General features: G+C 39.3%; 1 protein-coding gene across 4 annotated transcripts in view; it reads right to left on the reverse strand.

Annotated features, from left to right (window-relative positions):
- Window positions 1-23,821, reverse strand: part of CHM (CHM Rab escort protein) — a 274,974-nt gene that overhangs the window by 138,775 nt on the left and 112,378 nt on the right. For all 4 annotated transcript variants that reach the window (XM_055337921.1, XM_055337920.1, XM_055337918.1 and 1 more), the window contains 4 exons: window positions 20,319-20,703; window positions 15,487-15,603; window positions 14,868-14,988; window positions 12,293-12,518 (listed from right to left, as the gene is read on the reverse strand). In XM_055337921.1, coding sequence (XP_055193896.1) covers window positions 12,293-12,518; window positions 14,868-14,988; window positions 15,487-15,603; window positions 20,319-20,703 — 849 coding nt within the window. The remainder of the gene's footprint in view (window positions 1-12,292; window positions 12,519-14,867; window positions 14,989-15,486; window positions 15,604-20,318; window positions 20,704-23,821) is intronic.

The following is a 23,821-nucleotide window of genomic DNA, read 5'->3' on the forward strand; positions in this document are numbered from 1 at the left end:
GAGCCTGCTGCTAAACCCTACCAGAATTTTATTTAAGCCACCAACAACCCTGAATCCGGCAATGCTACTCCCGAACCCAGAACTGGGACCCCCCTCTGCATGACTATCAAGAAATTTTGGCACAGGTGCACAGAATCAGAGCTGATCTCCAGGACCAGCCACTGCCGAATGCGGACGTCACCTGGTACACGGACGGCAGCAGTTTTGTCCAAGAAGGACTCAGATATGCGGGGGCAGCCGTAACCACGGAGACGGAGACTGTCTGGGCAGAGCCACTAGCAGCTGGAACGTCGGCTCAATGGGCAGAACTGATCGCACTGGCCAAGGCGCTGACCATGGGGGAAGGTAAAGAATAAACATCTACACCGACAGCAGGTATGCCTTTGCCACTGCTCACATCCACGGAGCCCTTTACAGGGAGAGAGGGCTTCTGACAGCAGAGGGAAAGACTGTTAAAAACAAAACGGAGATTCTTGAACTCCTAAAGGCCCTCTGGCTGCCCAAGGCCCTAGCCATCATCCATTGTCCGGGGCACCAAAAGGCAGACACACCAGTAGCCAGGGGAAACCGGCTAGCCGATTTAAAAGCAAAAGAGGTGGCCCTTCTGGTGACCCAGGTCTTAGCTACCATGCTACCTGATCCGGGGGCACCGACCCTGCCTGACACCCCCAACTTTACTGATGCTGACTTACACTGGATCAAACGCTTGCCTATGACCCAGTGCTTGCGTGGTTGGTGGAGGGCCGCAGACTCCAGCATCAACTTGCCAGAGGAACTAGGACGGCAAGTCCTATCCAAAATGCATCGGAGTGGAAACATAGAAACAAGGAAGATGGAAGGGGCACCCAATTCAGGTGCTTGTCCTGAGTTTAGAAGACGAATATCGTCTGGAAACAAGGAAGATGGAAGACCTCATACGACATGCAAAGATCACTATTAAAAACTCTCGAGCAAAGATCGAACAGATTGTGGCAAGCTGCCGCGGACGCCAATTAAATGCCTCCGCCCATGGATCTAACCCAGGCACCCGGCTCCGAGGGGACCGCCCAGGAGCCTACTGGGAAGTGGACTTCACTGAGGTAAAACCTGGAAAATATGGGTATAGGTATTTACTAGTGTTTGTAGATACTTTTTCAGGATGGACAGAGGCATTTCCCAACAAACATGAAACGGCATGGACCGTGACCAAGAAACTGCTGGAAGACATCGTACCGACGTATGGTTTTCCCGTTAGAATTGGGTCAGACAATGGCCTAGGATTCGTATCTAAGGTAACACAGGGAGTGGCATTAGTACTTGGGGCAGATTGGAAATTACATTGTGCATATAGGCCCCAGAGCTCAGGACAGGTAGAGACGATGAACAGAACATTAAAGGAGACCTTAACTAAATTAGAGCTGGAGACTGGCGGGGACTGGGTGACTCTCCTCCCCTTCCCCCTATATAGGGTGAGGAACTCCCCATATAAGATGGGACTGACTCCCTACAAAATCATGTTCGGTCTTCCTCCACCTGTTATCCCCAATTTAAAACCTGAGGTGCTTGCTGAATTTGATGATCACCAACTTCTTTTCTCCCTCCAAATGTTACAATGAACCCATGAGCAGGTGTGGCCTAAGCTGAGGGCCCTCTATGAGACTGGGCCATTCCTGGACCCCCATCAATATCGACCAGGTGACTGGGTATACGTGCGGAGATACCAACACCAGACATTTCAGGACACATCAACCTCCCTGGAAGGGACCTTACATCGTGATCCTGACCACTCCCACCGCTCGCAAGGTCGACGGGATTACTCCCTGGGGCAACTACACCCACGTCCGGCCAGCTGACCCACACGCTGTTCTCAAGGACTTTGTTCCAGAATGGAAAAGCCAACCAGACAAGGACAATCCCCTAAAGTTAAGACTGTGCTGTTCTCACTTATTTCCCACCTCCAAGACTCCCTAGTCCAAGGTTGTCCTTCAAAACGGAAGGAGATTAGAATTAGTCTTCTTACAACAAAGGGTGGGGGGGGTATGTGCTGCCTTAAATGTAAATGAGAGCGAGAACAGCAGCAAGGTTGGTCAGAATCCTGGCTTACATTCCCCTGGCTCACTCTGGGAGCAACCTGGACCCATGATTGGGTGCTGCATAGGATCCTCTGAAAAAGGGGGGAATGTGAGGCCCAGGAAATTTAACAAAATCCCCTACCCCTGGACAAGCAGAGCAGGACTGATTCTATTTTGTGCTGCACCCCCTTGTGCTGACCCCCTTATTACTTAGGGCACTGCCCCACCCTAGTCAAGCCCACAGCACACCCTAACCGTAAATCCAGCTCAGTGATATTGCCCCACCCTATTCAAAGACCACGGCACACCCTAACCGCAAATCCGGCTCAGTGATAGGCCAGTTCAAATGGATACTTTAGGCTAAAATGTAATTGAATCCGCCACCTGCAAGTGGACCAGAATGACTGTGCAACTTTCTGCGTATGGCACTGGCCACTGGTCCCTATAAAGCTGCTAGGCCTCCTCTTAGTCTCGGGGTCCAAGTCCCTGCTCCGCTGCATCTGGTATACTTGGACCCAGGCTCGAGCTTGTAAATAAACCCTCCTGTGTTTGCACTGGTGTCCATTCCTTGGTGGTTTCTTGGATTCGCAATCTTGGGCACAAAACTGGGGCCACACAGAATAAACAACCCCCACTGAGCCTCACAGTGGCCTCACAGGATAAGCAGCTTAAACATCATTCACTGAGCCCTGCACCAGGCTGGGGGCTAATACCTGAAAATCAGCATGAAAGGCCCCTCCCCCCAGAAGACCAGCTACAGGGACAGGGGAAAAACAAATTATTGACCAAGCAGCACTGGAAAGTTCCAGGAGAAGTCAAGGGACTTACAGTATACAGAATTAGAGAATACTCCCCGGTGTTTTTCGTTTTGCTTTTGCTTTTGTTTTTTGCTTTTTGATTTCTGTTTGCTTCCACCACCCCCTTTGTTTCCTTTCTTTCTCTTTTCTTTTAAATTTTAAGGGGGACTCTCAAAATTCCCCAATAAGAAGTCCAATGGAACAAACCACAAAAAAAGGGACTGAATAGGTATCATGATGACACTAAACTCATATCTTTCAATAGTAACTCTGAACGTGAATGGGCTTAATGACCCCATCAAAAGGCACAGAGTGTCAGACTGGCTAAAATAGCAGGACCCATCTATTTGCTGTCTACCAGAGACTCATTTTAGACAGAAGGACACCTACAGCCTGAAAATAAAAGGTTGGAGAACCATTTACCATTCAAATGGTCCTCAAAAGAAATAAGGGGTAGCCATCCTTATATCAGATAAACTAAAATTTACCCCGAAGACTGTAGTGAGAGATGAAGAGGGACACTATATCATACTTAAAGGATCTATCCAACAAGAGGACTTAACAATCAACAATATATATGCCCCGAATGCGGGAGCTACCAAATACATCAATTCATAACCAAAGTTAAGACCTACTTAGATAATAATACACTTATACTTGGTGACGTCAATCTAGCTCTTTCTACCCTCGATAGGTCTTCTAAACACAACATCTCCAAAGAAACGAGAGCTTTAATGATACACTGGACTAGATGGATTTCACAGATATCTACAGAACTTTACATCCAAACTCAACTGAATACACATTCCTCTCAAGTACACATGGAACTTTCTCCAGAATAGACCACATACTGGGTCACAAATCGGGTCTGAACCGATACCAAAAGATTGGGATCATCCCCTGCATATTCTCAGACCATAATGCCTTGAAATTAGAGCTAAATCACAAGAAGTTTGGAAGGACTTCAAACACGTGGAGGTTAAGGACCATCCTGCTAAAAGATAAAAGGGTCAACCAGGAAATTAAGGAAGAAGTAAAAAGATTCATGGAAACTAATGAGAATGAAGATACAACTGTTCAAAATCTTTGGGATGCAGCAAAAGCAGTCCTGAGGGGGAAATACATTGCAATACAAGCATCCATTCAAAAACTGGAAAGAACTCAAATACAAAAGCTAACCTTACACATAAAGGAGCTAGAGAAAAAACAGCAAATAGATCCTACACCCAGCAGAAGAAGAGAGTTAATAAAGATTTGAGCAGAACTCAACGCAATCGAGACCAGAAGAACTGTGGAACAGATCAACAGAACCAGGAGTTGGTTCTTTGAAAGAATTAATAGATATATAAACCATTAGCCAGCCTTCCTAAAAAGGAGAAAAGACTCAAATTAATAAAATTATGAATGAGAAGGAGAGATCACTACCAACACCAAGGAAATACAAACGATTTTAAAAACATATTATGAACACCTATACGCCAATAAATTAGGCAATCTAGAAGAAATGGACGCATTTCTGGAAAGCCACAAATTACCAAAACTGGATCAAGAGGAAATAGAAAACCTGAACAGGCCAATAACCAGGGAGGAAATTGAAGCAGTCATCCGAAACCTCCCAAGACACAAAAGTCCAGGGCCAGATGGCTTCCCAGGGAATTTTATCAAACGTTTAAAGAAGAAACCATACCTATTCTACTAAAGCTGTTTGCAAGATAGAAAGAGATGGAGTACTTCCAAATTCATTGTATGAGGACAGCATCACCTTAATTCCAAAACCAGACAAAGACCGCACCAAAAAGGAGAATTACAGACCAATATCCCTGATGAACATGGATGCAAAAATTCTTAACAAGATACTAGCCAAAAGGATCCAACAATACATTAAGAAAATTATTCACCATGACCAAGTACGATTTATTCCTGGGACACCAGGCTGGTTCAACACTCGTAAACCAATCAATTTGATTCATCATATCAGCAAGAGAAAAGCCAAGAACCATATGATCCTCTCAATAGATGCAGAGAAAGCATTTGACAAAATACAGCATCCATTCCTGATCAAAACTCTTCAGAGTGTAGGGATAGAGGGAACATTCCTCAACATCTGAAAAGCCATCTACGAAAAGCCCACAGCAAATATAATTCTCAATGGGGAAGCACGGGGACCCTTTCGCCTAAGATCAGGAACAAGACAGGGATGTCCACTCTCACCACTGCCATTCAACATAGTACTAGAAGTCCTAGCCTCTTCTCAAAAAAAAAAAAAAAAAAAAGAAGTCCTAGCCTCAGCAATCAGACAACAAAAAGACATTAAAGGCATTCAAATTGGAAAAGAAGAAGTCAAACTCTCCCTCTTCGCCGATGACATGATACTGTACATAGAAAACCGAAAAGGCTCCACCCCAAGATTGCTAGAACTCACACAGCAATTTGGCAGTGTGGCAGCATACAAAATCAATGCCCAGAAGTCAGTGGCATTTCTAGACACTAACAATGAGACTGAAGAAAGAGAAATTAAGGAGTCAATCCCATTGACAATTGCACCCAAAAGCTTAAGATACCTAGGGATAAACCTAACCAAAGAGGTAAAGGATCTATACCCTAGAAACTATAGAACACTTCTGAAAGAAATTGAGGAAGACACAAAGAGATGGAAAAATATTCCATGCTCATGGATTGGCAGAATTAATATTGTGAAAATGTCAATGTTACCCAGGGCAATTTACACATTTAATGCAATCCCTATCAAAATACCACGGACTTTCTTCAGAGAGTTGAAACACATTATTTTAAGATTTGTGTGGAATCAGAAAAGACCCCGAATAGCCAGGGGAATTTTAAAAAAGAAAACAATAGCTGGGGGCATCACAACGATTGCATCACAAGATTTCAGGTTGTACTACAAAGCTGTGGTCATCAAGACAGTGTGGTACCGGCTCAAAAACAGACACATAGATCAATGGAACAGAATAGAGAACCCAGAAGTGGACCCTCAACTTTATGGTCAACTAATATACGATAAAGGAGGAAAGACTATCCACTGGAAGACAGTCCCTTCAATAAATGGTGCTGGGAATATTGGACATCCACATGCAGAAGAATGAAACTAGACCACTCTCTTACACCGTACACAAAGATAAACTCAAAATGGATGAAAGATCTAAATGGGAGACAAGATTCCATCAAAATCCTAGAGGAGAACACAGGTAACACCCTTTTTGAACTCGGCCACAGTAACTTCTTGCAAGATACATCCACAAAGGCAAAAGAAACAAAAGCAAAAATGAACTATTGGGACTTCAAGATAAGAAACTTTTCCACAGCAAAGGATACAGTCAACAAAACTAAAAGACAGCCTACAGTATGGGAGAAGATATTTGCAAATGACATATCAGATAAAGGGCTAGTTTCCAAGATCTATAAAGAACTTATTAATCTCAACACCAAAGAAACAATCCAATCATGAAATGGGCAAAAGACATGAAGAGAAATCTCACAGAGGAAGACATAGACATGGCCAACACGCACATGAGAAAATATTCTGCATCACTTGCCATCAGGGAAATACAAATCTAAACCAGAATGAGATACCACCTCACACCAATGAGAATGGGGAACATTAACAAGGCAGGAAACCACAAATGTTGGAGAGGATGTGGAGAAAAGGGAACCCTCTTATGCTGTTGGTGGGAATGTGAAATGGTGCAGCCACTCTGGAAAACTGTGTGGAGGTTCCTCAAAGAGTTAAAAATAGACCTGCCCTACGACCCAGCAATTACACTGCTGGGGATTTACCCCAAAGATGCAGATGCAATGAAACGCCGGGACACCTTCTCCCCGATGTTTCTAGCAGCAATGTGCACAATAGCCAAACTGTGGAAGGAGCCTCCGTGTCCATCGAAAGATGAATGGATAAAAAAGATGTAGTTTTTGTATACAATGGAATATTCCTCAGCCATTAGAAACGACAAATACTCACCATTTGCTTCAACGTGGATGGAACTCGAAGTTATTATGCTGAGTGAAATAAGTCAATCGGAGAAGGACAAACAGTGTATGTTCTCATTCATTTGGGGAATGTAAATAATAGTGAAAGGGAATAGAAGGGAAGGGAGAAGAAATGGGTTGGAAATACCCGAAAGGGAGACAGAACATGAAGACTCCTAACTCTGGGAAATGAACTAGGGGTGGTGGAAGGGGAGGAGGGCGGGGGTTGGGGTGAATGGGTAACGGGCACTGAGGGGGGGCACTTGACGGGATGAGCACTGGGTGTTATTCTGTATGTTGGTAAATTGAACACCAAAAAAAATAAATTTATTATTTAAAAAAATAATAAAAAAATAAAGGGTTAAAAAAAATGAAAGAAAATAAAATAAAAAATAAAAATAAACTAGAGGAACTTTTAAGATTAGATACTTCAGAAAGTAGGAACAGACTCCTATTAACAACATTCATTCCACTTGGTAAAAGAAATTGTTGGGCAGGATTAAAAATGTGTAATAATTTGCTATTTTGAGTCCCAAATAGAAAAAAAAAATAGAGTCCCAAATAGAAACTCAGAAAAAGTGAAAAATGAGGGAGGGGCAAGATGGCGGAAGAGCAGGGTCCCCAAATCACCTGTCCCCACCAAGTTACCTAGATAACCTTCAAACCATCCTGAAAATCTACGAATTCAGCCTGAGATGTAAAGAGAGACCAGCTGGAATGCTACAGTGAGAAGAGTTCGCGCTTCTATCAAGGTAGGAAGACGGGGAAAAAGAAATAAAGGAACAAAAGGCCTCCGAGGGGGAGGGGCCCCGCGAGGAGCCGGGCTGAGGCCGGGGCGAGTGTCCCCAGGACAGGAGAGCCCCGTCCCGGAGAAGCAGGAGCTGCACCAACCTTCCCGGGCGGGCGGAAAGGGGCTCGCAGGGAGTTGGAGCAGGACCCAGGAGAGCGGGGATGCCCTCAGGCTCCCGGGGACACTAACAGACACCTGCGAGCACAGGAGAGTGCGCCGAGCTCCCTAAGGGCTGCAGCACGCACCGGAGCAGTTCGGAGGGGCTCGGGAGCGGCTCCAGGGAGGGAGCTGCGGGGCGGGAGCGCGAATCCAACAACGCAGGCCCCGGAGCACAGGGCGCCGGGACACAGCCCAGGATCCGGCCTCCCCCGGGACAGGCAGAGGCCGGGAGGGCCCAGGACAGCAAGGACGCTCCTGCCCCGAGCTGAGCAGATCAGCGGCCCCGCCCCGGAGCCTCCAGGCCCTGCGGACGGAGAGCCGAGAGCCCCGAGCCCCGAGCCCCGTAGTTCCTGCGGAGGCTGAATCCAGGCTTCCAGAGTTGCCATAGCAACTGCAACTGTTCCTCCTGAGACCTCACGGGGTAAACAACCCCCGCTGAGCCCTGCAGCAGGCAGGGGCAGAGCAGCTCCCCCAAGTGCTAACACCTGAGAATCAGCGCAACAGGCCCCTCCCCCAGAAGACCAGCTAGAGGGACCAGTGATACTCCCCCGTGTTCCAATACAACTTGTTTTTGGCCACTCTGCACTGAGCAAAATGACTAGAAGGAAAACCTCACTTCAAAAGAAAGAATCAGAAACAGCCCTCTCTCCCACAGAGTTACAAAATCTGGATTACACTTCAATGTCAGAAAGCCAATTCAGAAGCACTATTCTACAGCTACTGGTGGCTCTAGAAAAAAGCATTAAGGCCTCACGAGACTTCATGACTGCAGAATTTAGATCCAATCAGGCAGAAATTAAAAATCAATTGAATGAGATGCAATCCAAACTAGAAGTCCTAACGACGAGAGTTAACGAGGTGGAAGAACGAGTGAGTGACATAGAAGACAAGTTAATGGCAAAGAGGGAAACTGAGGAAAAAAGAGATAAACAATTAAAGAACCACGAAGACAGATTAAGGCAAATAAATGACACTCTAAGGAAGAAAAACCTACGTTTAATTGGGGTTCCCGAGGGCGCCGAAAGGGACAGAGGGCCAGAATATGTATTTGAACAAATCCTAGCTGAAAACTTTCCCAATCTGGGAAAGGAAACAGGCATTCAGATCCAGGAAATAGAGAGATCCCCCCCTAAAATCAATAAAAACCGTTCAACACCTCGACATCTAATAGTGAAGCTTGTAAATTCCAAAGATAAAGGGAAGATCCTTAAAGCAGCAAGAGACAAGAAGTCCCTGACTTTCATGGGGAGGAATATTAGGGTAACAGCAGACCTCTCCACAGAGACCTGGCAGGACAGAAAGGGCTGGCAGGATATATTCAGGGTCCTAAATGAGAAGAACATGCAACCAAGAATACTTTATCCGGCAAGGCTCTCATTCAAAATGGAAGGAGAGATAAAGAGCTTCCAAGACAGGCAGGAACTGAAAGAATATGTGACCTCCAAACCAGCTCTGCAAGAAATTTTAAGGGGGACTCTTAAAACTCCCCTTTAAGAAGAAGTTCAAGTAACTCTGAACGTGAATGGGCTTAATGACCCCATCAAAAGGCGCAGAGTTTCAGACTGGATAAAAAAACAGGACCCATCTATTTGCTGTCTACAAGAGACTCATTTTAGACAGAAGGACACCTACAACCTGAAAATAAAAGGTTGGAGAACCATTTACCATTCAAATGGTTCTCAAAATATACCCTAAAAACTACAGAACACTTCTGAAAGAAATTGAGGAAGACACAAAGAGATGGAAAAATATTCCATGCTCATGGATTGGCAGAATTAATATTGTGAAAATGTCAATGTTACCCAGGGCAATTTACACGTATAATGCAATCCCTATCAAAATACCATGGACTTTCTTCAGAGACTTAGAACAAATTATTTTAAGATTTGTGTGGAATCAGAAAAGACCCCAAACAGCCAGGGGAATTTTAAAAAAAAAGAAAACCATATCTGGGGGCATCACAATGCCAGATTTCAGGTTGTACTACAAAGCTGTGTTCATCAAGACAGTGTGGTACTGGCACAAAAACAGACATATAGATCAATGGAACAGAACAGAGAACCCAGAAGTGGACCCTGAACTTTATGCTCAACTAATATACAATAAAGGTGGAAAGACGATCCACTAGAAGAAAGACAGTCTCTTCAATAAATGGTGCTGGGAAAATTGGACATCCACATGCAGAAGAATGAAACTGGACCACTCTCATGCACCATACACAAAGATAAACTCAAAATGGATGAAAGATCTAAATGTGAGACAAGATTCCATCAAAATCCCAGAGAAGAACTCAGGCAACACCCTTTTTGAACTTGGCCACAGTAACCGGAGAATATGAATACTAGCGAAAGGGAATATAAGGGAAGGGAGAAGAAATGTGTGAGAAATATCAGAAAGGGAGACAGAACATAAAGACTTCTAACTCTGGGAAATGAACTAGGGGTGGTGGAGGGGGAGGAGGGTGGGGGGTGGGGGTGAATGGGTGACGGGCACTGAGGGGTACACTTGACGGGATGAGCACTGGGTGTTATTCTGTATGTTGGTAAATTGAACACCAATAAAAATTAATTTATAAAAAAAAAAAAAAAAAAGAAAAAGTGAAAAATAGAGATGGAGAAAAATGTAACAGGCAAATACTAATAAGCTGTAGTAGCTACTTGACCATTAGACAAGGTAGACTTTAAGGAAAAAAATGCATTATTAGGGATGGAGAAAATCAGCAAATAATGTAAAATATTAAATTCATCAGGAAAGTTAAAGTTAAAAATTTATATGATCTTAATAAATTGTCTGAAAATATAAGGTAAGAATTAATAGAATTATAGGGAGAAAGTGACAAATCTAATGAGAGTTTTCAAAATATTATTGGTAGATGAAAGAAAAAAACTTCAATAAAATTTTCAAATTATAACCTCGAAGCCTATCTTGTTAGACTACAGACCAATAATTAGAGAACCCTGTGCATAAACATATTCTTCTTGAGCACAATTGGAAAAATTACCAAAATTAATGACATACTATGTCATAAAGTTCAAAGTATTAATACTATAAAAACGTATTTTCCAGATATAACTTAATTTTCTACAATTAGATTAAATGGTAAGAGCCAAAATATCAACCAAATCAGCTATTTTAAAACCTCTCATAACAACTCATGGGTCAATAAAGAAATCACAATGGAAATTAAGATATTTAGGACTAAAAGATATTGAATATAATACATAATAACTGTGAAGAGTCAAAACACGAGTTAGCACTTTATCATCTTAAATGCTTAAATATTTATCTTTTGTATTTTCTAATATAACACATTGGGTTTCATCGTAAGAACTGGCAAGGACAGAAAAGGGGAGGGATGTGCTGAACAAAAAAAGGCAAAATAAAGGAGATAATAAAGAATGGAAATTAATGAACTAGGGACACAAAGCTATAACAGAAGATTCCAAAAGCCCCAAAGTTGTTTCTTTGAAAATGTAATAGAGAGACTGTGAAATGTTGCTCAAGGTTACATGACTAACAAATGGAGAAGCCAAGACTTAAATCTACATAGTCCAGGGTTTAACTACTATGCTCCACTACCCTAAAAGTGCTAGTAAGTATAAAAAGACAAGATTGTTATGTTTGACTACTTTAATCTTAATAAACTCCAGCATTATGAATACCATAAGGCAAGATATATGCAACACATACAACTAAGAAAAGGTTAGTATTCTGAATAAAAACTCCTACAAATCAATAAGGAAATAGATATATAAGAACCATGAACATGCATTTCACCAAAGAGAAAACATGAATATCCAATAACAATATAAGAAGACACTCCACCTCATAACTAATCTAGGAAATGTAAAATAAAAGTATGTGAAGTTTTCTATGTGAGTTAGATTGACAAAAACTTAAAAATCTAATAACAAATGTTGGCAAAGATGTAGAGCTATGGAAATTCTTATATATTGTGGCAGGATATAAACTGGAACAATGCTCCGAAGAAAAAATTGGGTACTATCTTGTATGAACATTCATATATCCCATGAGTTGGGAATTCCACTCCTAGATATGTACCTAGAGAAAGTCTTGAACATGTATATCCTGAAACATACACAAGGATGTTAATAACAGCAAAAAAACAAAACAAAACAAAAACCTGGAAACATTCTCTATCAAAAGAAAAATGGAAAAATAAATTGTGGTATATTCATAATGGAATACTACATAGCAAAGAAAATAACTATAATTATACACAACAAGGATGATGCAATGAACCATAATATTGAGTAAACTAAGGAATTTATAGGAAGGTTCTATTATATGAAGCCCAAACACAGGCCAAACTGAATATATCATTTAGATAGGTAGGTAAGCAAATACATAGATTTATAAAAGAGCAGAACAACAAAGTATGCTTGCATATACCAAATCTTGAATAAATCTCATTTTTGTCTTTTTCATTTTCATCTGTTACTTAAGATTACTTTAAGAAGAAACAAGAGAACCAATGCCAGTCTTACCTGCAGAAACACTGAGGAAGTTCTCCTTGGCCATATAAAGGAAACAGAAATGGAGTGTTGCCATACCGTCCAAGACAGTGAAGAAAGTTTTTGGTAGCTTTGAGACCATCTATGGTATTGCTGGCTGTCTCTGATGTCATCGCAATTGAATGCAGGACAAAGTACTGGAGGTTGGGGGTTAATTTTTGAGTTTTTAAATACTCAGAAAATGTAATCTCCTCATAGGCTATGAAAAGATGAAAATTTATCAGTTAAAATCACAATCAGGGGCAGCCTGGGTGGCTCAGCGGTTTAGCGCCGACTTGGGCCCAGGGCCTGATCCCGGACTTCTGGGATCGAGTCCCACGTCGGGCTCCCTGCATGGAGCCCGCTTCTCTCTCTGCCTGTGTCTCTGCCTCTTTCTCTCTGTGTCTCTCATGAATAAATAAATAAAATTTAAAAAAAATCACAATCAAACCTCAATTTAAAACCACTGCACTGGGATGCCTGAGTGGCTTAGTGGTTGAGTGTCTGCCTTTAGCTCAGGGTGTGATCCTGGAGTCCTAGGAACCAGTCCTTAAAAAAAAAGATTTTATTTATTTATTTATTCATGAGACAGAGACAGAGACAGAGACAGAGACAGAGAGAGAGAGAGAGAGAGAGAGAGAGAGAGGAAGAAAGAGAGAGAGAGAGAGAAGGGCAGACACACAGGCAGAGGGAGAAGCAGGCTCCATGCAGGGAGCCCGACGTGGAACTCGATCCCAGGTCTCCAGGACCACATCCTGGACCAAAGGCAGCGCTAAACCGCTGAGCCACCCAGGCTGCCCCAATAAATAAAATCTTAAAAAATAAATAAATAAAACCACTGCACAAAAGAGATCAAGCTTGTTTAAGACACTTGGCAAAGGACCCAGGTGGTATATATTACATTTTGGACAGAGACCACATATTTTAGGGGGGAAAAAAACCTAGAAACAATCTCACTATCCTAACTGAACTGATGGCACAATTTTTAAGCTTTAAATGATGAATCTTTATTATTTTATAGGCTTAAAAAACTAGAAAAACATTCATTAACCACAACAGGTTTCCAAAATTGGCAATAATCTTACTTTACTATCACTAAAACTGCTGAGTAATGCCAATAATTACACTTAGAAATATTAAATAGATATGACAAATGACAATTTTTTGGTAAAAACAATGATAGACTTGAGTTTTTTGAAACATATATTTCTACTAAAACTAAGAACAATGAACTATAACTAAAAAGTAAGGAAGTTAATTTCTGTGTGCCTAATGGAATCAGTCTTACTGCCTTATACCACACCTCAAAACAAGGGACCCCTAAAAACTGCTCACTTAAAGAACAGAAAAAAATATAATTGGACTATTAGTGGTGGGAAATATAATATCATAACAAAAGAAAAAAATATAAAACTTACAAAAATTTACTGAGAGAACATGAGTTTATGATGGGATAAGCACTTGGTGTTATACTATATGTTGGCAAACTGAATTTAAATTTTAAAAATTTAAAAAAAGAGAGAGAACATAAGTTTATAGCACTGTGAAGAATGATTTGGCGGTATCTAATGAACATGAAGCTTTAAGACCAAGAACTCAACTTTTAATATTCCAAGTAAAAAAAAAAAAACATACTAATAAATAAATAAAAATCTTAAAAAAAAACATACTGCTGTATTTCTCATTGCAACTTTATAAATGAAACATCAGTAGTATTTTTCTGTTTTGGACAACGTTTCCAGTCCAATGCACTTGAAGAGTATAAAGCTCTGATACTAAACTGAAATATTCAATTTTCAACAAACTGTAATTCGGGTCAAAGCCAAAACTAGAAACCATGTCCTCTAACACAGTGGTTCACATTCCCAGTGCCATCTAGCCTCTTTTTCTTACTTAGTTAAAATGAATAATTCAATATACCAAGCAAAAGTAATCCTGGGAAAATGAAAAAATATACAGACTTTTTAACTGCTGAAAAAAATTAATGGAACAATGAAAAAAGAATATCATCTATGGAGAACCAGTTGACAGAAATATTTAATTAACAAGAATAAAAACTGGGACGCCTGGGTGGCTCAGTGGTTGAGCATCTGCCTTTGGCTCAGGTCCTAATCCTGGGGTCCTGGGATTCAGTCCCAGATCAGGCTCCCGAGCCTGCTTCTCACTCTGCCTATGTCTCTGCCTCTCTCTGTGTGTCTCCCATGAATAAATAAATAAAATCTTTAAAAAAAACAAGAATAAAAGTTAACACACAGCACAGCACTTCCACAATGATGAAAATATTCTATAGCTGTACTGTAGCCATAGTAGCTAATAGCCACATGTGGTACCAATACTTCAAATACGGCTAGTCCAACTGAGGAACTGAATTTTAAATTATATTTAATTGTAATTAATTTTAGATTAGCTACATGTTGGTCATGGCTAACCTACTGGATAGTGCAGAGTCAGAATGTACTTTAAAAGAGTACTGAGCAGCTTACTACATCAGAGCAAGCATATTAAAACAAGAAAGCTAAAATATTTAGAGAACACAATTTGATGAACATAATTTAATGGAAAACAATACCTTTATATTCGTCAGGATGTTTTTCATATTCCATACAAAATGTAAGAAACTTCATTAGCATTCGCTTTTCTACCATAGTAAGTTGTTTGCTATTAAAGACATCAGCTCTAGAATAAGGAACCTGAAAAACATGATTTTAAGTTAAGAAACTGCTTCCTAGTGACACAAGTTTTCCAAATTACATTTTTTCCCTTTAACTATATAACAAGATCATTATTTCCATTCTAGCCATTCATGTTACCTTCTATCAGTTCTAAAGGCATCTCTGCTGACTTCAGAGCTAATTAACTTGTGAGCTCTCTTACTTAATTCTGCCAAGTTGCTCCTTATACCATTAAAAGGCCAATGGCATGTCACTCCTAACTGGGTACAAATGACAGCTCAAATCTAGCGATATTTCCTGAAATTAACATTTTCTCAAAACCAGTATCAGGTTGCAGGAGAACTCATGAAAAAATTAACACTAGAAATTTTACTTGAGTAATCTCTATTTACTTTTACTATGCAGGATTGGAATTTGCTGCTTTGCCAGGAAAATAACAATTCTATTTGTTTATCCTTCCAAAACAAATAATAACTTTAGCTCATACCCAGTTACAACATTTGATCAACAAAGTACCTGTTCCACTCTTCCTTCTCGAAATGCAAGAATCCTGGTAATATTTTTGAACTCTGCATATCGACTTACGTTAGATTTGATTAAAAGATCAATTAGCAATCCTCGAGAATACAGCAGCTGTACAAAGAAAATATTTTACAGGATAAAATAAAAGGAAAAATTAGTAAGTGCTAAGTAAAGATATATAATTCCACTATATTTTTAAATATTTGTATGAAATATTATACCTATTAATATTGTAATACATAACAAAATTTACTACAGGTTTATAATTGATTATCTGAAATTCAAAACCCTAAAAACTCTGGAATCCAAAGTTTTTTCATAATTAATTTGGCAACAAAATGACCCAAAATGATAGAAGACTCTTTTCTCTTTGCTGCACTTACTGTGAATACATACATTTGCCTGCAGAAATATTAATAGGTTTAATTATAGAGTGCCTCCTCAGATCTTGTTAAGAATGTTATACCGTATATAGTGTATCAGCATATGTACTGTATTACGTTCTAAAATAATTTTTAAAATCTAAATAATGGAACACATCAGGCCCAAGCATTTTGAATAAGAGACTATACAGACTTATATAAGGACAAGTGGTTATTTTTTTTTACTTACAAATTTATTTTTATTGGTGTTCAATTTGCCAACATACAGAATAACAACCAGTGCGAAAGCCAATTCAGAAGGACAAGTGGTTATTAAGAAGACATTAGCTCGCTGGACTTCTTCATCAAACAGAAAAGAAAAAGATTGGTTATGTGTGCCTACCAAAAGAATTGAATTAGAAGGTCCCTCTAGAATCCTAGCAGTCTAGATTTATGTCTTTTTCAAGAAGTGAGGATGATGGTTATTGATAGCATGCACATGTGGAATTGATTTTTCATTTTGTAACAAATATCAGAGACAAAAAAATCCACAAAACTTCAATAATATTATCTAGCATGTTCTATATTTAACCATATGGTTAAATGCAACAGATTTGGCTTTGCGGTATACTGATATACTTTTAAGTGTTTATAACTCAATAAATGTTTAAAATGTAAATGTTACATCTGTAATAAGAGAAGGAAATAAAACAATTAGCTTTGCTAGAAAGAAAAAGGGAATTTCAAAAATCTATCCAAACCATCAGTCTGAGTATCCAAGAGGTCAGTAAAGACTTGAACATCAATATCAGTTAGGTTTTTATAGTGGCCAGCATTGTGCAGAACAAAACTGGCATTGCTTTTTTTTTTTTTTTGAAAACAATCCAACTACCCTAAATACAGCAGGTTATTTCATTATCTTCAGCCTAATGCCCTACACAACTAATATATATATAGCATACATTTTTAAGAATATATTGCCAAGTCCTAATTCTATAATTATACTAAAAACAGATACATCAAATACCCATTCTGTTTAAAAACAAATACTTGAAAGTCAATGATCCCTCAGTAGTCATAATAATTTCACAAATATTAATATGTCAAACAAAAGATGTATTTTCATTTAAGAAGATCTAGTAAAGCCTAAGACTTAATGCCAGCTTAAAAACAATGCATTTAAGATAACATTGAAGAGAACATATTTTAATTAAACACTACACTAAACTTTTGTCTGAAGCTTAGTAATAACAACTATAGTATTTAAACTTAAGCCTCTTTTACAGCACTCTCTAAGTGATCTAACCGAAATTGCAGTGATGAGAGGCTAAAGAATACCAAGTACCGTTCAATAGAAGAATGGATAAAGTTGTGGTATGTATACACACACACACATTACAAAATTACTTGGTCATTAAAAAAGAATGAAATCTTGCCATTTGCAACAACATGGATGAAACTAGACGACAGTATACTAAGTGAAGTAAGTCCAAGAAAGACAAATACCGAGACACCTGGGTGGCTCAGAGGTTGAGTGTCTGCCTTTGCTCAGGGCATGATCCCGGGGTCCCAGGATTGAGTCCCATATCGGGCTTCCTGCATGGAGTCTGCTCCTCCTTCTGCCTATGTCTCTGCCTCTCTCTTTCTGTGTCTCTCATGAATAAATAAATAAAATCTTTTTTAAAAATTTTAAAAAGACCAATACCATATGATTTCACATTTCACTCATATGTGTAAACTAAAAAACAAAATAAATGAACAAAGAAAAAACGACTCTTAATTACAGAGAACTGGTAGTTGTCAGAGAGATGTGTGGGTGGGTGTAGCTGGGTGAAATAAAGGGAATTAAGAGGTACATACTTCCAATTATAATACTTTACAATGTTGTATGGTGATAGATGGTGAGTAATCAAGGTGAGCAATGAGTAAATGTATAGAATTGTCCAATCAATATGTTGTACATCTGAAACTAATATAATATTGTATGTTAATTATACTTCAATAAAAACAAAATATTTCCATCTGATTAAAATATTGAGAATTAGATTTAATAAGTAATTAATCATTTCTGTTTTACTTGGCCATGTTGGTTCCATAATTATTAAGGGTATGGACTTTCTTAGAAAAGAACTTTAAATGTAAGAACTTCAACTTTGATTTTCTCTATTAGTCTAAGCAGTATAATACTATAAAGCATTATATTTAACCAACCTAACCTGAGCTATAAGACTACTTTTTAAAAGGCTATATGTGTTTTGTAAACTGCAAAGCACCACTGTAATGTGTCAGTTTTACCATGACTTTGAGATGGAATACATGTAGAAATGTCAGGTGGTTTGGAGACATCAAACTGGACTTTAGGAAAGAGGTAGGGCTTGAAATAGTTTTGGCAATCATCCTAAATTTAGATGCAATAACTGAAATTAGAACAGACAGAATTTCCAAGGAGTAACTGATTGCCCCAATATCGTGGAATATACTGCTTTCCACACCACAGATACTCAATAAATGTTCACTAAATGACTAACATTAAAAATTGATAATAAACCTCTTATACTGCTATGGTTCTACATTCTTTAGGTACTGCTGCTTTTGTGGGATGAATTTATTATTTTTTTAACATATAAAACGATGAAAACTATGCAGGACAAAGTAAACTGCCCTGACTGCTCTAGACACATCTGTTTTTAATTTACCCTAAAAGAACCACTACTATGATCCACTGAAACTCATGAAAATACCCAGAATTCTTAAAAGTCTCAAACATCTTGGCATCTAATTAAACTCTCTCCCCCTACAATCAGCACTTTCTTTTATATTAGTGCATGATTTCCTACACTAATTCCAAAAATTGATACAGTTCCATCTATTATTTTCCATTGCAATATTTATACTGTATTTCAGCTACCATAAGGGTTAGAGATTATTATAAACTAGTGTTGATTCTTAACCAACATTTATATCATCATTTAAGTTAGGCATTCCATATTCCAACTAATTAAAAATGAAATTTTCACAACAAAGCCCATTTGTTACTTGACTACTTCAGGGTTTTTTTGTTGTTTTATTTTTTGGTTTTGAAAACTTATTTTCTGTTCATGAGAATAGGAAAACCATTAGTAAACTATGATTAAACTTCCACCCAGAAAACAATAGCCAAGGTAATATGGAAAAAATGCTAGATTTCAAAGCATGGCAGGGTCACAGGAGCTGGAGAAGGTGGAATAGATGGTGCAAAAATATGAAGTAGGACCAAGGTAGCAACCAGCTCAGAGCAGGACAGAATCAGGCACAGATAGCTACATGATACAAAGAAAAAAAAAGGATAGTAAAAATATACTCATATTTTTAGGCATCAGGTTCAAAAAGAGCAACAATATGAGTATATAGGATTGTATTTAGTAAAATTTAAGGAATATGCAATTAGTCTCTCTGTATTTGGAACTTCAAGAGAGCATATTTAATTGAAAAGCCTAGTTTTGAGGCAAGTCTAATGTTATTTACTATGCTCTTCTATTTCTTTTTAATTTTTTGTTTGTCTTCAATGTATGGGATTTGGTCTGTTTCTTTCTACTTACTCCCTGTCCTATATCTAACCTCTTAAGACCATGATCCTTACTGGTTTTCTGCTTTTTCATGCTACATTAACCTTGCTTCCTATAAAACCAATACAACACTGTACCATCCAAAGACTTAGAGATCTCCTCTGAAGTTACACTGACCTAATATCAAAGTTAAGGACTGAAATATAACCAAAGACAGTGGCATTCTTCCCAGGCTCCCTGCCCCCACGCCCCATATTAAATTATCCTCCAAAGCCCTCACACCTGAACAGATGATTTTCAAAAATGCATGGGTTTATTCAGAATGTTCATCATCATATAGATGTTAAAATAGACACTATATAGAAAGGCTAAAAATTTCATTTTTTAAAAATGTTTTTTTAAGGGTTTTATTTATTTGACAGAGAGAGCTGGGAGGGTGGGCCAAAAGCAGGGGGAGTGGCAGACAGACAGAAAGGAGAAGCAGGCTCCCCACTGAGCAGGAAGCCCTATGTGGGGTCCTGGGATGACTGGAGCCGAAGGCAAATACTTAACTGACTGAGCCACCCAGGCACCTCAAGAAGTTCATTTAATAAACTATAAATAACATGAATTTTAATAAGGTTCATTAGAATTTTTCTCTTGATAAAATTCATAGTGTTCATGCAGTAGGAGAATGTCAGAATGGATTCTGTGCTCCAGTACAAAAGTATCCTTGTGCTATAGTACTGAGCATTTTTAACCTATATTTAAAGAATATTTTAACTGAATTATAAATTTCTGGCTACTATCTCTTTATAAAACAAATGTTCACACTTCAAATAATAAAATTATGAAAATTGGGTTTATGGTCCCAGATGCTATTTTCAATCAATTAAAATTAGTATTATTCTATGACAGGATGAAGAAAATTAGTACTTACTTTTGATACCAAATCAATATTAAATCTCCTGCCTTCTTTAATAATTTGTGAGTAAGTAATCCTAGTTTTCTTTGGTTGCAATGCAGTGCCTTCTGTTGTAGGCACATTTTTACTTGTTTCTTCTTCTGAAGCTGACTTCATACAAGTTTTATCATCATGTTTTTCTGTTTCTCCTGTTACCTTCACATTGTTTATTTCTAGGGCAGTCTCTAGATCACTGCTTGGAGTTTGTTCTGTGAGCATTTCACAGCTCACAGTGCATAGTGACTGATCTTCTGAAGGCAGATAGGCAGAATGTACAGCTTCTGTAGGGTTCTCAGATATCACAGAAGCATGATTTTTCTGCAGTGCACCAGCTTCTTCAACTTCTTCATGCAAATCCTGACTAATGAGAAATGATAACAACACACTTTTGATAATTATACTGGCTACATTTTTTATTATTTTAATGGTGTTTTTTATTTCTTTATCCCATTTATATTACCAAGTCCAGTATACATTTTGTCGTATATGAACCACACACTAAACATTCATCTGTTAAGGTTTCAACACAATATGAAATACAATTAATATTTGAAAAATACACATAGAGATTTCAGAGTTTAGCAGAGCCTGTCACATGTATACTTTTAAGAATTTACTGAAGACAGAGGAATTGTATTTTAGAAACAAATCAAAAGTGCTTATGAGCACAGCCTTCAGAATAAACAGGACAATGTTCAAACCCTGAACCTGTGATTAGGTAACTCTGAATTTGGAAAACTTACTTATCCTATGACCTAAGTTATCCATCTATAACATATGGGTAACAGCATCTACCTCACAAGGTTGTTTTGAAGATTAATGATTTAAGCTTCATGGTGTCACATGCAAAGAACCTATCACAGTGCCTAGCACATAGTAAATACTCAACAATGGTAGTTATCAAAGATTATTATTAATAATGTGACAGAGCTAGAATAAGTGCAATAAAGTTTAAGTTGGTTTGTCACAATGTGGTATATAAGAGGATCCTTCTGTATTCTTTCCTGCTTTATTCTGGTTTATTTATTTTTATTTTGTTTTTATTTTGTTTTAGTGTCTATTACTCTACTGGAAGTCTCAATTCTACAGTTAATACTAGGGTTAACATTCTCAGTCCATATTGCCTTGACTGATAAAACAGGCTCCTGTTCAATCTATCTGCATTATGCATTTCATTCCATATTATCATTCCATATTACCTACATTTCATTGAGTTGCCCTACTGTGCAACACTAAAAAATGTCAATGATAGGCCGTGGGAAATAAACACCTAAGTGATTGCTCAAGAAACTTAAAAGCAGCTCTTCCTTATATGATCTCTAAACACTACCTCATAAAATCTTCTTCCTGCCTCTAACCCATATCATCTTTATCAACTATTTTCTGGTCTCATCTCTCTTGTTTTCAGACATAGCATCTCTCCTAATCTATCAACTCTAATCTCCATGTTTTGAACCATATTATTTGTGTCTCCTGGGCTCTTCATCCCACTCCCCATATCATCATAATTCTCCCATTCCCAAAAGTAAGCACATATTTTAACAATCTATCCACTGTAAGAAAAATTTTAAATATTTCCCAAAAAACTTCCTTAAACCAACCATACTTATCATTCTATTACTCCATGTCCCCACAATACACACATGCAATTTGCCTTGCTTTTATTTATCCATTCTTTTCAATATTCCTTTGGTTGGCCAGTATATACTTTATCTTCTGAAGCAGACTTCAACTCCCTTTAAGGAAAGACCTAAACATCTCTACTTACATGTGCCTCAAAACACTTAATGCACTGCTCTACAGACATGCTATCTAATCAACTCTTGAAGAATATATGGTTTGGGGGTGGGGCAAGATGGCAGAGACTAGAGGTCCTCAACTCACCTGGCCCCACGAACTTACCTAGATAACTTTCAAAACATCCTGAACATCAACGAATTCGACCTGAGATTTAAAGAGAGAACAGCCGGAAAGCTACAGAGAGAAGGGTTTTCACTTCTAGCAAGGTAGGAAGGGGCAGAAAAAAATAAAAAAGAATCAAGTGGGGGAGGGTCACCGCGAGGAACTGGGCTAAGGGCTAAAGTCAGGCAGAGAAAGCCTCCAGGAAAGGAAAGCTGAGCCCTCGAGAAGCAGGAACTTTAAAATCCATACCGGATTCATCCTGGACAGAAAAACTCTCAGCAGGGAAATTGGGCAGAATCACAAGAGGGGCAGTAAAGCCTCCAGTTTCCTGGAGTCACTAATAGAGGAAGTGCGCCCTGGGGGAAAGCTCACCAGAATCTGTGGGCCGATCTCAAAGACATGGAGATCACACCCAGCTGGATATGTGGGAGACCCCTGTCAGTCAGGCAGGCGGCTCCAGATGGAAGGGTCTGCACCCTGCTGCCATCCAGACAATGTGGTTCCAGCAGCACAGGGCCCCAGACACCAGGGCTGGAGCAGACATAGGCCACCATCCTGCACTCCCCCTGGGACAGGCAGAAGCGGGGAGGGCACAGGACATCCAGGACTCTCTCACCACTGGGCGCCCTGAAAGCTGTACAGATCAGGGCACCCGCGCCAAACTGGGAGGGTCCAGGCCAATGTGGACTCGAAGACTGAGTTAGTTACTCGCAGGGAGCTAACTCCAGAGCTGAAAATCTGGCCACCACCGGTGTTGGTTTCCTCCTTGTTTCACCCTGTGCCTGGAAGAGGTGGGGCCTCCAGAGAACAAAGGCCTCACAGGATAAACAGCTCCCATTGAGCACTGCACAGGGAGGGGCGGGGCATCTCCCCTAGGTGCACACACCTGAGAATCAGCACAGGAGACTCCTCCCCCAGAAGACAAGCTGGAAGGCCAGGGGAAGAGTAAGTAAGTTCTTAAACAAGCAGCGCTGGAAAGCTCCAGGGGAAGTCGAGGGATTTATAGTATATAACTAGGGGATCCCTGGGTGGCGCAGCGGTTTAGTGCCTGCCTTTGGCCCAGGGCGCGATCCTGGAGACCCGGGATCGAATCCCACATCGGGCTCCCAGTGCATGGAGCCTGCTTCTCCCTCTGCCTATGTCTCTGCCTGCCTCTCTCTCTCTCTCTCTCTCTCTCTCTCTCTCTCTCTCTCTCTCTCTGTGACTATCATTAAAAAAATTAAAAAAAAATTTATAGTATATAACTAGAGGGTTCCCCTTCTTTTTTAATTTTTCCCTCTTTTTCCATTAGAACTCGTTTTTATACCAGACTAAAAATTTCCAGTATTTTCTCTTTCCCACCTTAACTACAATATTTTACCATCTCTTCACTTTTAAGTTTCTTCCTTTTTGACTTTCATATATCTACAATTAAATATCTTAGATATATTTTCCACTTCTAGATTCCCTTCAACTCATTAAATTTTGGTAGATATATGAGACATAGGTTTTTGTTTTGTGTTTTTTATTTTTGCTGCCTCATTTTGTTATACAATGAAGGAAGTTAATACCTTCTAAAACATGACTTGCATGTACCC

This window comes from Nyctereutes procyonoides, unplaced genomic scaffold, assembly GCF_905146905.1.
Source record: "Nyctereutes procyonoides isolate TBG_1078 unplaced genomic scaffold, NYPRO_anot_genome, whole genome shotgun sequence".
In the NCBI taxonomy this organism is placed as follows: domain Eukaryota; kingdom Metazoa; phylum Chordata; class Mammalia; order Carnivora; family Canidae; genus Nyctereutes; species Nyctereutes procyonoides.